At 51.7% G+C, this 17,359-nt stretch overlaps 2 protein-coding genes across 2 annotated transcripts; both read left to right on the top strand.

Moving 5' to 3' along the window:
- Positions 1-5,235: 5,235 nt before the first annotated feature.
- Positions 5,236-6,420, top strand: SPSK_03433 (uncharacterized protein; the record flags this gene model as incomplete). The annotated part of the gene is made up of 1 exon (XM_016730271.1): positions 5,236-6,420. One exon carries the CDS (start codon positions 5,236-5,238, stop codon positions 6,418-6,420), a length of 1,185 nt encoding a protein of 394 aa, XP_016585119.1.
- A 2,993-nt stretch (positions 6,421-9,413) lies between these two features.
- Positions 9,414-11,603, top strand: SPSK_03125 (tyrosinase precursor; the record flags this gene model as incomplete). Its single annotated transcript, XM_016729966.1, has 3 exons — positions 9,414-9,637; positions 9,702-9,861; positions 9,927-11,603. The coding sequence occupies 3 exons, from the start codon at positions 9,414-9,416 to the stop codon at positions 11,601-11,603; spliced, it is 2,061 nt and encodes a 686-aa protein (XP_016585120.1).
- Between the last annotated feature and the right edge of the window lie 5,756 nt (positions 11,604-17,359).

The raw sequence follows: 17,359 nt of genomic DNA on the forward strand, positions 1-17,359 counted from the left end.
CGGAGTGAGATGTGTGCAGAGCAACAAAAGCTAGAGCAGCACAACACTGTCATCCTCCACCATTGACACCTTGCTGTGGTTTTTTCTGTTCACTATTTCCATCTCGGCCCGTTCGCGTAACTGTAGCCGACATCTGCCTACCATATGACAAGAAGGGGATGTCTATCTATAAAAAAAAAGTGCAAACGTCAAAAGGGGAAATTATATCGTTGAGAGTCAAATTCGTAGAAAGAGGGGTTTCGGGTGCAGATGGGCTCGCTTCGAGGCCAGTGGAGGCTCAGGCACACGAGACAGTGGTCATCTTCTCCATCCTATCGGATCCCTGTCACATTTGGAACAAAAAAAAAAACACGAAAAGCTCCAAACGGCTGGGAGGCAAAGAGGCCAAAATAGTGTGGGGGTTAGGCCCATTGGAGAGTTGGAGGTGACAGGGATGAGACAGGGAACATAAATCCAAGCAAAATGTGTCTGTGTTTCCGCCTCTCGGTGGTTCGAGCTTTGAATACCTGGTACAGAATACAGAATATCTGAGGACGAAGACATTCGCAATGTTGTAGAACATCGCTTTTTCCTTTCCCTATTTTACCCGTTCTTTGAATTTTTCATTTATTTTTCTTTTGTTCGTCTCGAACTGCCCCTTGCAAGCATGTCTACTGGCTGTACAGATATTGTCACGCGCTCGACAATCCACATAAGTTCTGCTTCTCCATAAAAGAAAATGTACACTATTTGTCGTGGGCCTTCAGTTAATGAACCTATGAGAGGACCAATATTCAAAAAGAAAAGCTTGCAAAAGTAATACGACGTACGATGCCCTGGCTGTCTGTCGCATTGCCTCCACCAATCCCAACATTCCCCGACGCCCCTGTCAGTCTGGAAAACATGTCGTGTGGTAAGAAAAGAGAACCTGACCCCCGCACAGCTCAAGAAAAGTTCGGTGTCTGTGCTCACTACACCCTTTCTGGACAAGATGAGAGGCACGTCAGGCATTGTAACGGTGATACAACGTCTGGACTGGAAGTTTCGTTTTCCGATTTAAGCCCACTGCAATTTTACAGGAAAGTAGGGCACGGCCATCGCACCCAGAAAAGAACCAGAGAAAATATTTAGGGAAACCTCCCAAGCAAGAAAGGGGGCCGGTGTGTGGCAAATCCAGGACCATGACCTTGGGACTGGGATGCCTGAAAATAAGAAACGATTTTTTTATTATTGTTTTTTTTTTAAAAAAAAAAAAAAAGCTCAAATCAAGTACCGACGCAGACTGGGGCTCTGCCTCCTTGTTTGTGACAGGTTTTCTTGAATTTTGCATTTTCTTTTTTCCACCACTGACACGGTTTGTTCCAAAGTCGTGCGACTGTTGTCTTCTTTTGTTTTCGTTGTCCTCCACGGCAAACTCCGACTCGTCTTTAAAAAAGGTGTAAAAAAAGGTTACTGCAGTGGGTAGTTTTGCTACTTTAGCCTTTTGACCTACTGCACTCTATGCATTTCACCCTCCCAAGCTTCGTAGACAGCGAACAAAGGTTCGTCATGGCCGGGGGGGGGTTCTTTTTTCTGTATTTTATTTACAAAACAGAGCAGTCCATCCGTCTCCGGAGATACAACGGGTAACATCAAGAACACCCATCTGATGGTCTCTCGTTTACCGCTGGCGGACCCCTTTTGGGTCATTTGCAGCTGAGGAGCTCCTTGCTTTATGGGGCTGAATGGGACATTTTGACGATCGGACTCGCTGTCGAGAGGCCCAAGAAAACAAAGGTAAGAAAATGGGTGAAAGTGGACAGGAAAAGTACAGGGCGAGTTCCGCGAGTCCATGATATTCATGACTGTTTCCAAACACAATCTGACTCCACAGTCGGAAAGCGTATTTGGGCAAGTAAATAACCAAAAGTGGTCACCAGGCCTCTCATTATTAAAGTAGACGGAACGCCTCGCTATTGTGCGGAGTACATGTAGGACGTATCCGACAGAAGAAAGCGGCCAGGCCACTTAACGATGAGTCGGAATCTTCTCTGGTCTGCTCTTCAAACATTCTCATGGAGAAGCTAGTCCAATACGTAGCGGTAGTGTAAGATACGTTGAGACAAAGGAAATAAAAATAAATAAAGAAAGTAACATCAAGGCCCATGCTAATATCAAAACTCGATGTGGCTTTGACCGGTTCAATAATACATCGGACAACGTACTCGCTCACTGCTTCTATGATTATCTTTTCTTATTTCAGACAAGTATTTGCACGAGTGCCCGAATCCAGACTTCATATTTGTGTTTTTTTCTGCTTCTTCAAGTATGCTTGCTTTTTTCTACTCCGATGTATCACTGTGCCTCCTGTAAGAAGCGGTGTGCAGGGGGCCGTGACAGGCTAACAAAATGACGCCCGGTCCATGCTTTCACGTCGAAAATGCTTCTTCTTGATCGGACAAGGTTGGGCCTTGCGGAACAAAAGTGCCACGTTGTGCTTACACGCCCCATACTTATACGAATTTCAAGTATATACATGACAAGGCTTGTAGAATTAAACTGAACCTTGCATTGTTGACGACCTGATATAGAAGCGTCGTTAAGAATAGCACGATTCTGGGATGGGAGAAAAGGGAAGATAATTCTTCTAGTGATACAACAGAGTACAAGTACTCTACATATAGAAGCCACCAGCGTCCTGTCTATCTTGACCCTGGTTCAAATGCCGGCATCCAGCCCCTGTCCCCAACGTTGTTCATGGGTCTGCGAGTAATGAGAATGGCAGCCTTAGGATGATCTTCTTGTTCCTGCCTTCTTCTCCTTATCCGTCAACTGTGGCCGCGTCTGCCGCATACGTCGTACACATTGCGCACAACCCTGATCGCGTTTTCCTCAACCGATCACCGGGTTGTGTACAAGAGAAAAGAACAAAGACAACGGAAGGCAACGTCTATGCTCCTAGAAGAGAACTGCGAGCTACACATTGTGTAGAAAACAGACCCAACAGTGCCCGTTTGTTTCACGACACAGGCGGTTCTTTCCTATTTCGATAAACGTTGCACTTTCCTTTCTACTTTTTCGGAGCCCTCTTCTGTCTGTTGGCGGCCTCGTTCCTGCCAATTTCGTCACATGGCCATGCCCTGATGGGCTTGGCACACGCGTCTCGGCGGCGTCGGGCAGGCAAACACACGATCCTGCAGGCCTTTCATTCTTTTTCCTTTCCTATTTTGGTCTCTTTTCTTCTTTTTTTCCCCTTCATTTCTTTCGCGTTTTTGTTGATCGTTCCCCAAGCCGTAAAGTACTTGCCTCCCTCTGATCCGTTCCCCTTCCAGGGCTGGTCTTTCCCATTCTCATGGCTTTATTGTGTCCAAGGAAAGAGCCAGAAAACAACAGGCCCAAGAAGAAGGAAAGAGAGAACAGAACAAGTCGAATTTATTTCCCCTCCTGGGCTAGCGTTGGTAACATGACCCATGTTGGTTCCTTCCCAATTCTGCCAAAACAAAAAGCAACACTTATTTCGTGCGTCATCTGCTACTGCCACTATCATCTTTCGTGACACTTCGCTCCTGCATTTTGTTGTTCATTGCTCTTGAAGTTTTCTTCCGATGGTCAATTCCGAAAACAAACCCGTACTTTCCTCCCTCTCCTCCCCTTCCTCCATTTCCCCTCCTCCGTCGATCCGATGTTCCTTTCGCTTTTCCTCTGCCTCCTATTTTGACCATTTCCGCTTCAATTCTATTCCACAACATCTGGGTTCCCACACGCCCCATCGCCTCGCATTGCCCCGGTATTGTCGTCTTCACATCATATGGCCACGCTAACCCCCACACAGAACCACATTAATTCTGTCTTGGGCCTCGCCCCTGTCGCCTCCAATATCCACTCTCCAGAGACCTCTTGGACGGTTCCGCTTCAATGAGACAGACGCAACAAAAGGCTGTCCTGTCCTGCTCGCAGCCAGCTAGACCAATACGAGCTCTGGACTGCACTCCGCCGCCAGCTGCTTCTTTCTGCTCATCGCCTTGCCCGGCGCCGAATGAACACTTCCTCGAAACAACACACCCACTCATTCTACCTAGTCCAACCTCCTTCGCAAAGCCCCAAAATTTTGTCCTCCTGACACACTCTTACACCGGGCTTGCATTTTTGTGTGTTTGTTTTCAGCGCCTTCAAGCACACTCACTCGATAATCTGGCCTGTCATGTCGTCATACGTGCAAAACAACCGAGGACAACCCGGAAGAAAACAGGACGAAAACGAAGGCGAAAGACCAACGAGCAGACGACAAGGTGACCAGTAACAAGAGCCATAGCATCGCCCTCGTCACCGCTTGTCCTTTCTTCCAAGCATCGTGTCCCACAGCTGTCCCTCGTTGTCCGCCATTGCTGCCTCTCCTTTCAACTCTCCTCTGCCACCCCCATTTACACCCCATTTGACCAACTGTACCCCTGGCTTCATCTTGATCACCACCCTCCTTCTTATCCAACGTTGCTTCACCAGCTTGTCTGTTTTAGGCCAAGCTCTGACCCTTCATCGGAGACACTGACGAGTCAAAAACCTCGACATGAATAAAATCACCGAAAAGACACAGGGCAGGAAGAAAATATTGCAAGACTGTCCGCGTGGTTTGCCGATTCATCATCCATCTTGTCCCAAAACCGGCCGGCGTATCCACAGGGCTGGGAGAGAGGTGCGCCAGTGCCACGACCAGGTCTTCGAGGCCTGGCCATGATTTGGGATCCCTTTTTGCAAATCTTGATTTGTTTTATGTCGGACTCTAGTATTTTTTTTTTTTTTCATGATCCTACTGCGCTACTGCGCCTTCGTTTCGATTTCTCTATCGTCTTTTTCTGCCCACTATTCTTCTTTCCACTTCCTAACTCCTTACAAGCACCAGTTATCGACAAGCGTCAGTTGCTGGTTTCGGACTCTTGTTCCATACACCCCCCCCCCCCCTCTCGACTGGCGACACGTCTCTTCTTCCCTCGTTGCTATTTTATTTATGTCTTTCTTTTGTCTACTCAATTTAAACTGCACTACCTTCTACTTCTTCGCTCGTCACTTGCACGAGTAGTCCAAGTATTTATCTTGAACACATCCCCCCATCACTCTCTCTTTGAAACACTCGTCGTCCACTTTCACTTTTCTATCTCCTCCGAGTGCATACGAGATACACATCAATTTTCCAAGAACAAAGCTCTCCGTTCTCCTTTTTCCTCCTCCTCTCATCCCCCTCATCTCCTTACCATCTCTCTTCCATATTCACACGCAAGCATCATGTCACCTCACAACGATGCTCCCTCGCCAGCTGGCAGTTACACAGCTGGCTTTACTCGCTTCGGTCCACGGATCCCGGCTGCGGCAGCATCATCTGGCCTGCGGCTAAGTGGCTTCGTGGACTCAACAGCTGCCAACTCGTCGCCACTCAGCAGCTCCTTTGACAGCCGGTCGTCTCTCGATGATGGCGACGTCGTTGTTGACAACTTCCACACCAGCAAGCGCCGCTTGTTGCCGGGCGTCTACGTCCCCACCATGTGCTTCTTCGACCCAGTCACCGAAAACGTTGACACGGACACCATCGCACAGCACGCTGTGCGTCTTGCACGGACCGGTGTCATGGGCCTGGCCACCCAGGGTTCCAATGGCGAGGCCGTGCACTTGACCCACGCGGAGCGCCGCCTCGTCACGAAGACTACCCGTGTGGCGCTTGACTCGGCTGGATTCGCACACATGCCCATCATTGTGGGTTGCGGAACGCAGAGCACGCGAGAGACCATTGAGCTGTGCCGGGATGCCTGGGCCTCAGGTGGCGATTTCGCCCTGGTGCTGCCACCATCCTACTACGCTCCGCTCTTTGCACCATCGTCACAGACCATTCTGGACTACTTCTGCGCCGTTGCAGACGCGTCGCCGATCCCCTTGCTGATTTACAACTTCCCCGGTGCCGTCAATGGCATGGATCTGTCTTCCGACATTATTGTGAAACTCGCCGCGCACCCCAACATCGTGGGCGTCAAGCTGACGTGCGGCAACACGGGCAAGCTGAACCGAGTGGCCGCGGCGACGCGGAAGATGTTCCCTAAGAAGGAAGGTTCCGGGAGCGATGACGCTCCTGAATTCCTTGTTCTTGGTGGCTCGGCCGACTTCACCGTCCAGACACTGGTTGCTGGTGGCCACGGCATCCTGGCCGGCCTGGCAAACATTGCGCCCAAGGCCTGCGTCAAGACCATCGAACTGTTCAACCAGGGCCGTCTGACTGAGGCTCAGGCCATGCAAGAGACTCTGTCGCAGGGCGACTGGACGGCAATCCAGGGCGGTGTTGTCGGTGTCAAGGCCGGTCTCGAGGCATGGAGCGGGTACGGCGGCTATGCGCGTAGCCCACTGCCGAAGCCCACAGCAGACCAGTCCAAGCAGTGGAAAGAGGGCTTCCGGGACCTGGTGCTGCTGGAGAAGTCTCTGTAGAGCGGACGCTATGGGCGACAAAAAAGCTCGAAAGGGTGAATGATATGACGATTGAAGATATGCAAAGGAGCTTTCACTGCTGCGACCGAAAATTGATGGGATTGAAACGACCACACGATAGACGCGACTTATACAGTTTTGTTTTTTGTACACGAAGGAGTTATCAGGATACAAGAGCCGTCCCGGCTCTCTTGACATTTTTTGTTCTGGCATCATACCATGTTACTTACTTTCTACATTCCTAATATTATTTTGTACAATTTTGGATATGACCTGCTTGCCATCCTCTTTGAAACAAGAACTTTTATTGTCCCCCTTAAACCAATTGCTGCCCTGACAGTCGCTCGATTATCATTGCCATAATAGCCGTCCATTTAAAATGCCATTATCTTTCCTTTGAGAGTCTCTCCTTTCAGTGCATTCTGCACCTCCCTCGACTTGCTTCTGTGCCACGTCCCACAACAGTCGCACAACCGTCGAGTACGAATTGAATCTCTATGCTGGACTCTTCATCGGGCGTGTCCTCCTCTTTTTTTTTCCTTAATTTTGTTTTTCTCGTTCGATTACAACCTTAATATTGTCCCGACCGAACATGGTCGCCGAGACAAGGCGGGAACAGAGCAGTTCGGAAAGATCCAAAGCAAGACAAGGCGGGCACTCCGTTCAATACATTTGCCAGGCCACTGAATAGTTTTCAAAGAGCCTCTGCGCTTGCTTTCTCACCCTCTGGAATTTTTTCTTGGAACCCACTCACTCGCATACGTTCATGCACTGACTCCAGATGAAAGAGAACGAGAAAGCCACAGGTGAGTGCCACGTCTCCTCGGTTCGCCTCTTTTGTACCGTTTTGTCACTTGAAGGTTGCCAACTGTCATCCAATTTGTTGTCGGTGTCCACCGCGTCTGTGGCGTTCTGCAAACGGCGTTTTGTGTTGCTGCTTCCATTCTCTCTGACGATGACCCTCGAGTGCCCTGGAAAAAACTGCCGCCAATGTTCAGCCTCACGGAGAAGGACAAACAATGGTGTACAAACGGAACAAGGAGAGACAATTGCACTCAAAATCCGGCTCTTGTTTCTATTTTGATCGTTCTAGGAACAAAATAGAGAGACAAAGACAAGGACATGGGCGATAATGAGAGACGAAACAACGCACACAGCTTTCCAGGATGACGCCTGCTTTTCTTGTGTGTTCCATACCAGGGGCAGACAACAACAATGCGGCGCGTATCTCTGTCTTCTGTTGTCGCCCGTTCCCGTATCCAAATACGGCGGTCGTACAACGCCAGTTTCACAACATAAAGGTGGGAGAACAACAGAGGCAAGACACAGAAGAAGCTGCAGCATCGAGCACGTTTGTTTTGTCGAGCCCAATAGGGGAATGGTTCGTATTCCAATGTATTTCTCACTTTCCGTTTCCAATTCCCGTCTTGATACTGCACACCGGTCGGCTCGTGTCTTCCAGAGTGCTTCTTTTCATCTTTCCACCATACCTTTGCATGGATATGAGGGAGTAAAAAGAAGACTAAAATGACAGATAATTGTAACTGGTTAGGATAGAAGACATACTTCAAAATAGGCACACTCAAGAGACGAGAGCATTGGAGACTTGGCGTATCTCGCATTCCTTACGTATCGCCTTGTGCTCTTATGTTATGGTTAATTTGTCCTACACCGGGGAGCATATATACAGAGGTAGAGCATTGCAATATGGCGTTTTTATGCGCTGTCCCATATCAAGGCGATGTAAGTTAAGGTCATAGATATACGCCTTCGAGACAGACTCAGTCATGAGACAGACCAGGACAGGTCAGAAACCACAGAGAGGAGACGGAGACAGAAAAAAATCCACGGGCGACGATTTCGACGAGAGAAGGATTGTCGGAAAATAATGCCCCTGATCCGTCCATGCGTATGAGGTTCGAGATTGTTCGAAAGCTTAGAGAGCTTCTAGAACATCCAGTTAAGATCGGCGACTGTTTGTTGACTTTGTCAGTGTCGAGTTACGTCTTTTCAAATCGGCCAATTCCTACATGTTTTGAGCTCTATCTCGCGTAGTCCACTGTCGACCGCCTCCTCCACTATACATATCGACAAATACGCACTTTGTTATGCTCTGGCTTTGTATTCCACACCATTACTAGCTGCAACACCATACAATCTACTACCACCGAAAGCCCCAGTGTGCCGCTGCACATGCTGCGAGTGTGTTGTGCGTAAAGTGTAATGCGGTTGGAAGCAGGACGCAGGACGCAGGAGCACAGCAAGTATGCAGGACACTTCAAAGAGCACAGGAACACATGGAACGGGCCGTCTCCAAGCACAGAGACGCCGTGTTTCTGGTCTCAGTGGCCTCCAGTTGAGCAAGATGGCAGAGTGTTGCCTGGTTTGCGTATTCCTGGGCTGGGTGTAACGAGCCGAAGAGGAGCCTCACTTTTGGAGTTTGGAGAGCCTGTCGTTTGTCTTTGGTGTGTTTTTTTTCGGTGTGTTGCCGTGTGGTCGGTCGTATTGACTCTGTACAATCCCCTTGAAGCCACAACCGGGGTAGTCAATACTGAATAAAGCTTGTATTCCCACTTGTGGTGACACAAGACGGGAATTACAACATGAAGCATGAAAAAAAGCAATTAGACCACCGCTGGAGCTGAACAAACCGGGCTGGAGACATGTAAAGGAAAGACAAACGATGGCTGGAAGTGCTTGTATGCAAAGACGGGCAATATAAATATGCAAAACACTGACAACATATAAAACACATAAATCATATAAATATACAAGTACGCCGTCGACAGTCGTGCCCCTCGAGTTTGTCTTTGGACCAGATGAGCAGATGGAGGGAGAGCTTTGAACGACAAACCGTTCCGCATCTGTCACTCTTTTTTTCCCCATCTTCAATCACCGTCTCTCTCCCATTTCCTCTCTCTCCACGGAACTCTCGTTCATGTCCAACTAACGTGTAACGTGTCGTCCCTTTGCTTGTTGGCCCAACCACCACCATGCGTCTTCTGTCCATCTCCATCTCGTCATTTGGGCGGCCGCTCTTGGCAGTGGCCCTTTCATCCTGGCTGTTGTCTGAGCTTCTGCCAGTGGCGACGGCGCAGTCCTCAACCACGCCTCCGGGCATCGTCGTCGGTGTCTCAAGCGGCATCAACAACAGCACAGGCCAGAGACCCTCACGCATCAACATCAACGACCTCTATTATGAAGCAGGTCCACATTGGTTAGTTGGGAGGGCAACGCTGGCATCGGTGTCGTCGAATGTTGACCGCTGACCGAATCGATAGGGATCTTTACATCCAGGCGTTGGACATGTTCCAGCGGGACGACATGACCGAGATCGAGTCGTACTACCAGATAGCAGGCATCCACGGACTCCCGTTCCTGCCATGGAACGGCGTCAACCAGACCACCGGTGGTGCCAACTCGGGATATTGTCCCCACGGCGTATGTTGTATCTCTCCTCATTCGTCCTTCATTTATACTCCAGCCACGGCCACTGACGTGCACAGCAAACAACCTTCATTAGCTGGCACCGCCCCTACCTCGCCCTCTTTGAACAGATCCTCGCCCGCCACGTCCTCAAGGCCGCCAAGCAGTACCCAGTCGAGACCGTCGACGCCTACACGGCCGCCGCCCAGACGTTCCGCATCCCCTACTGGGACTGGGCCCAGGACGCCAGCCTGCCGCCCGCCGTGGTGGGCCCGACTGTCAATTTTAACGGTCCCGCGGGTCCAGCCACCATGCGCAACCCCCTCGTCAGTTTCCAGTTCCCCAATTTCCCGTTCCATGGCGGCGGCTTCGGCGGGTCGCTGGCGCAGTTTAACGAGACGAAGCGGTGCACGACGGTGTCGGGCGCGGCGGCGGGCGTGAGCGACGAGGACCAGGTGAATAGTGTGATGGGGGTTGACGGCGGACAGTTGCAAGATAAAGTGGTGAGTCGTTCAGCGAGTGGGATCCGGAGCGAAGCGAGGACAAAGAAGCGGGGGACAGAAGCGAGAAACACAGCTAACGTTTCTCTCCAGTATGCCGTCTTTACACACAGCACAACATTCGAGGCAATGGCGACCATGTCCAACGCAGGCGCCAGCTTCGAGGAGCCGCACAATGTGGTGCACAACGACATTGCCTGCTTCTCCGTGGCCGGCCACTCGGGCCACATGGGCGACCTCAACTGGTCGGGCTTCGACCCCATCTTCATGCTGCACCACGCCAACGTTGACCGCCTCTACGCCATGTGGCAGGCCATTAACTTCAACGACCCCGTCTTCACCACCAGTCAGCACGGCAACGCCCTGTACGGCACGCCCAGCGGACCCATGACGGCCAACAGCCCACTGAAGCCGTTCATGGGCCCGTCTGTTGCGGGCGACAGCAGCAGTCCGCTGGTTTTCTATACCAGCAGGTCCGTCGAGGCCATGGCCGTCTTTGGGTACACCTATCCAGAAATCGACGACTGGTCGCTGGCGCCTGCCGACCTGGCCAACTCGGTGCGCAGTTCCGTCAACAACTTGTACGGGCCGCGGGCGAGCGGTGTTGCGGCGAGGAGGAAATCGAAGAGAGAGGCAGCGAGCGCTAGTCGTCTCGGGTGGTGGAAACTGCCGCATATCCGCCGGGCGCGTGCCGCCACGAGCGACAACAAGGGCATCGGCATCGACCCCACCACCGCCGTCACCACTGCCGCCGCCGCCGCATTGCACCCGGCCGCCGTCATCCCCAATGCCCGCGCGCTCAGCACGAATGACTACAGCATCGAAGTCAGCGTCGACCGCACCCAGCTGCCGTTGCCCTGCACCATCGAGCTGCACCTCAATGGCCAAGGTGGCGGCAAAACCAAAGCCGGCCACCACCGCGACACCACCCGCATCGGCAGCACCAGCATCCTGTCCATGCCCCAGACCGGCACCAGCTACTCGGTGACGCCGCTGCGTCGCGCTCTTGTCCACGAGGCCACGCGGCGGACACTGCCTGCAGTCTTCAACAACAACGACGATGTCCTGGCCAGACTCCGCGGCATCAGTGTCGTCATTAAGACGCCCGACGGCCGCGCCGTGCTCGTGTCCTCGGTCCCAAGTCTGAACATAACCGTGCAGCAGCGCAGCTACACACCCATGTCGGCCGACAATCTGTTCCCAAAGTACGGGCCCGTGACATCCTACTCGGTGAAGCCGCTAGATCTGGAGTTGTAGGTGGGTAGGGTGGCGCCGCGGTCTTCGTGAGAAATCCATTTGTTTTTGTTTGTAAATTGAACCTCGTTACCTATGGATTGATCATCGTTCTGCTGTGTTGTATGGTCGTTCCTTTTCTTGTATCCAACGTGTGGTCGTCATTTTCTTTTGTCGATATCGTCATAGGTTGCCGATGATATGCACTAAACTTGTCAAGTAAAACAGAGGGCGGTATGAACTGTTGTATAAATTGCAAGGCTCGTCGTTCTTAAGTACCACTTGGCTGAGGTTGGTTGCCGATTGCCACCGTATCCAGCTTGGATAGATGGTAATATGGATTCAAGTCAGGTTTTGCTGCATCTTCATTGACCTGAGAAATGACACACTGGCAACTAAACTGGACGTAATGGCGATGCCTTCACAGGTTGACGACTCGTGTCTGAACCAAAAATATAATAGAGCAAGTGCACACCGACATCGAGAGAGATCTTTGGGGCTGGTCGACGTTTTGTATTAAGCCTGAACAGGTCCGGCTTAGACAAAAGAGGGGCAGCCAGGGCAGAAGAAAAGAGACAATACCGACGTCGAAGAGAAACCGTCTGAAAAGGGGACACGAGACCTTCTCTAGCCAGCCACGATGCCGAAGAAGTGCACGGGCACGGCATAGCGGACGAGACGAAGCGAGAGCTGGGCTGGGGCACACACGATCTAGCATGTCTTGTCTGCCACGATGTTGGACACAGGCCGTTGGCGGGTACCTACGGTCAGCCAAACCGAAGCATCGTGACCTTCTCCTCTTTCCCCTCACGCACGGCATCTCTCTCGCTCGCCTCCTCTCTTCCTCCCACGTGGAGCCGTACACGCGGGGGTCCCAGGAACAGAATTAGCGTCCACTTGGGAGTGTGCGGCGAAAAACAAAACTAGACAAAGCCGAAAAAAAAAATAGAAACACAAACGAAAGAAAAGCAAGTAAACACACAAGACGCAAGCACGAGACCAGATACACGAACCGGTGTCAATCGGCCGCATCCAGTATTGCCCATTGCTCGGCCATCTGCACAACGTCAACTCACGTGCGTGGTCGTGCATGCCATTCCTGGTCGATGTGCTGTGCCATTGGGCTCAGCAGTGCTCTGCGTCTTTGTCGCCCACCCTCTCGGCCTCGGAGCTCCGTCCCTCTCACCGTCTCGACCGATGCGGCTCGTATCTTATCTCGGGCATGGGAAGATGTTCGTCTTTCTTCTTTGTCATGCCCTTGAGAAATGCTTCATTGACAACTGGGGCCGACTGACAAATCGACTTGCCTCGATAAACTCGACTTGGCAGCGCAATTAAAAAATGGACGTGTCGAGCCAAATGCAGGCCAGGTGGTTCGCCAGAAACCGCAGTCCCCTGCCATTGCATGCGTTTTGCATCTGCAGGACGGGCTGCGAGACCAGTCTTCGACACTTTTTTCGTTCTTTTTTTTTCATTTCTTGTCGAGCCTGAAGTCTGCATTCGGGTGAATGGGCAACGCTGCGTCCGTATCCATCTCGACAACAGCCTCTCTCCCGAAACATTGCCGCAACGGCCACTACTTCGCCCACCAGTCAACAGAATACCTTTCAGTCGGTCCCCCACTGCATAAAATGGGTGTGTTGGCCTTGCTTCACGACTGGAGACCCCACAGTCCCACCGCTACCCCCGTTTTCCCAGTTTTCCCATTTGCCTTTTCTGTTTCCAAGCTGCCCGGCGACAGTGCTGCACTCTAACTGGGCGACAGAAGGAGCACTTGCGTTGGCCCGAACCAGGAATATAATCTTGCCTTCATTCTCTGTTCTGTACAGCGCACCGGTGCACGTTATTCGAGTCAACGTTGCTGATCAGCTCACCTTTCGCTTGTCACGACAGCCGCAGGTATTCTTCCGTGGCTTTTCTGCAAATTCAGGGGTTGTATCTAGTCGCGGACTGCTCCGGTCATGCTTTCATATTCTCGTTCGTGTGTTCTTGTCGTCGTGAAGCGGTATTGTTGCCTCTCGCTGGCAATTTGCGCCCGTATTTTTGACGCATTTTGCTTCTTGTGCACACGACAAATTGGCCCCTGTCGCCTGGAGAATCCACGCCCGTTTTCCCCACCACTGTCTTTCCCTCTTGCACGTGCGCAAGGGCCCGCTATGATGTCAATAAATCTGGTCCATCCAGAAGGCTGCGATTACGGTGCATGACTAGACCCCTCCTTCCCTTTTCTGCGCCGCCGCGTATCGTGCGCTGTGACTCGCTGCGTGCCTTGCGGCTCGCACTTTCCTTACGTTAAATCGTTTGGTTGTCGAAATGGGTCCCGCCTACAGATAAACATGCTGCTGGTGGAAGGAGCCAGGGAGCGAATGCGTCGCTCGCGCATGCCGTCCTTCCTTAGCATTTTATGTGGTAATAGTCCCTGCGTAGTGCCTGCCGTCACAGCGAAGAGCTGACCCGCCCTTTGGGTTGGAAGCGCAGCGATACATCCATTCGTGCATGCGTCCCACACAACATAAAGTACCACGCTAGACCGTGTCATACTTAGGGGCTCCGCTACAGAGCACAACCACGGCCGGGAAATCAGGGTATTCCATTGCCTGCAGGGGCGCAACTGCTTGCAGTTTGTCTACACTTTTGTCTGCACTTGCCTTTGCTGGCATCCCTGGGGGTCATCCCAGGGAAGCTGCTATCCGCAACTTTCCGGACGCAGAATTGTTCGCCATAATGTCGTGCCTCCGGTGCACTGCAAAAGCGTCGCGTGTCCCATGCTGTCCGTACCGGATTCGCGGGCTTAACAGTTTGGTATTTGTTTGGCGGTGCCAGTCTACCCCGGAGTTTAGGTGCTGCAGAACATCTAAACGCGGAGGTAGAGAGCAGCAGAGGTATTACAGAGTAGGGTCACAGCCAAGACTCTTGCCTTTACGCCGTCCAATAAGAGGCCATTCTTTCCCAATTAACGTCAATTTCGGGCTCTTTCCATCGTTTTTGTGACACTGCCAGACAGTTGGCTCTTTCCCCATATTGCCCCTCCGAGCACCCTCCTGGTTTCCTATTATGTATTTCTTGATGTTCACAAAACGCGATAAGACCCGTTTTTCTTTCTTTTCTGTTATGTTTGCTTTTCATCCCTTATCAGTACCAAGACTAACAACGGACGACGGACCCAGACCAGGGGCCCCTGTCGCACCTGCCTCGCTGCCATATCCAGCGTGCGACCAGACTCAGCACAGCCGCGCAAGGAAGGAGTGTTTGCCATCTCAATCAATACTGTGCGTACAGAGTATGTCGCTGGGCATCGATCACGGAAGGTGCCACCAGTGAGCCTGTGTAGTCGTACGGCTGTCTTTTATTATCACGTAATATCTTCTCTTTTTCATAAGGTAGCAGCAAAGGGCACGCTTGCCAAAAAAGGTTGTTGCAAGAACAAAAGACGGGCAGGAAGCCAGCCTCGGATGACTTCCCCAAGAAAGAGGGGACCGGCTACAACTTAGCATCAAAACACAACCACCACATTGTCATCCAAAAGACTTCTGACTACGTTGCATGCAAGAATTATCACGACCCCTGCGACAAACCTCACAGCATCTCCGTCCCCCCGAAACAATCGACGTCGCCCAGATATCTCTCAAGCGTGCAAAACAGCCGCGCTAGCTTCGGGTCTGTTTGTCCACAGGCCCCACACTGACGAAAAAGAGAGAGGCTGCCACGCCCTACAACGACAACCCCAAAAAAAGGTTCAAGGGATGAAACGGGCGGAAAACACGAGAGGCACTCGAGAGGCAGTTTGCAAACCGATGAAAAGCAAGGTACGGCCAGTGTCCCAGTCGACGTCACGAGAGGATCCCCATCGACTGACAACGGTGGTCTGACCCGGCGGATCTGACTCAACTCCAAGATCCGAGGGCGTCACCCACCACTGGCGCGACAGTCCCAGCTGCCATCAAACTTTCCCCAGGACAAAAGGACTAAAGAGAGAAGAGGGCAAAAGGCACCAACACGGCCACTACCCGTTCGCACTACCAGATCTCTGGACCAATCCAAGAACCGGCATCTCGCTTTCTAGATTGCTGGATCTGCTTATTTCTGACAAGTCTGCTCGCCGCCGGCCCTATTTTTTTGTCCTTGTCAACCTGCACTGCACATCTTCATCCCCAAACCTCTTTCTTTCTTACTTCAAGTGTTCCTATTCTGACAAAACCCTCGTTGTCCCTGGGTCTCCAACTGCTTCATCCCCCGTCTTGTACTCCTTTCACACCCCTCTCCCATTGCTCCCCACCTATTGCAGTTTCTACTTCCCATCCGTTACGATATCGCTATCTTGCCTTTTTTTGCTCGTCTCATTTCGGTGGCCGTTGTGCTTTATGTTTTTGCTCGTCTACATCGTCGTTCATTCGTCAGCTCCTTGGCCCGGGTCATCAGCTTCAATGAGTGCGTAGGACACCTTCCCACCAACAAAACACCTCTGCTGTTTGAGACGCATTCCGTTATTCTTTGATATCACCCACAGCCAAATGACGCCGATAAGCCAAGCTTATCTCGTCCTCGCCTCCATCGTCACCTAACTGGCCATCTACTGCCCGCCGTCACTCTTCCTGTTGCCATCGTGTCACCGTCTCTTGGATATTCATCACCAAACGGCATCTTGTCACGGCCTCTTTTATCTCTCTTGTTGGCTCCTACGTCATTCGCACTGTTTCTTGAAGAGACACTTGTCCATTTCAACCGTACATTCACCGTCCCACCCCCGCGCGTGCCTCTTCGTTTTCGGGTCCTCCGTAGCTTTCATCACGACCACGACAAATTGCCATTGGTCAACTTCCTATCTATCCCCACGGGTGAAAGAGGCGAAGGCACATCGCGCAGGAACGTCCCAGGGACGTTTTAAATCGAAGCAGCGACGAGGCCCGATCCAGGTACTCAACGGTGTTCCGCTCACCCGCCATTCGTCCAGCAGAAACGAGAGAGGGCCGCTATCTACAACCTACAAGATCACACACGCCCGTGGGTTCCACAGTGCTCTCATCTCCTCTCACGACAATCCATCAAGTTGCACTGACGCACGGCCACCTTCGCATTAACTCTTGCTCTGGGCCACTCACGTCTCTTGCTTGGCCCAAGGCCCTTATCTCTCACCACCCGGGGTGCGGTGCACGACACAGTAGGCGAGTCAGCGGCAGCTTTCTTTTCTTTTGATCTGTGCAAGTCTTATCATCTGCCGCAAGTGGCTTGGACCACAGGCTGTCCACCTTCTTTCTGGTCTTTCCCATAGGGACAGGTCTACTTGCCTCATTGGGGTCAGAAGAGGCACGCATAGTGCACTTGTGTTCACGGAACCAGCCGCGCCCCCATCTTCTTCATCTTGTTCGATTCAGCAGCCTTTGCTGTCCAGCAAAGCACGTGAAGGTTACGCCCGGCTTCATTGTATTAGGCAGCCGAATGTTACTTGTCCGTTGTACGTGAATACCAGAAGAAAGACTTAGCAGCCTGTACGACATTCAAGCAGGCGAAGAGACACAGAACCAGGGTTTGGGCCCCAAGATTGGAGCACTTCCGTCCCTTATCACTGTTGATCTAGGGTGTATTACTGTCTTCTGCTCTCCTTATCAGTTGGGCTTGGACGCATCGACGCCATCCCCTATCTACACACCCCGTGTCCCATATTCCATCTCATCCAACCCCAACACTCTGGGAGAAGCCACCGTTTTTACAACTGAAGCCTTTGTTCGGGATTGCCTCCAGGCCCCTTTTCAAGAGCACATTTTATTACCCACACCACCTTT

This window comes from Sporothrix schenckii (assembly GCF_000961545.1).
Source record: "Sporothrix schenckii 1099-18 chromosome Unknown Cont47, whole genome shotgun sequence".
Classification (NCBI taxonomy): Eukaryota; Fungi; Ascomycota; class Sordariomycetes; order Ophiostomatales; family Ophiostomataceae; genus Sporothrix; species Sporothrix schenckii.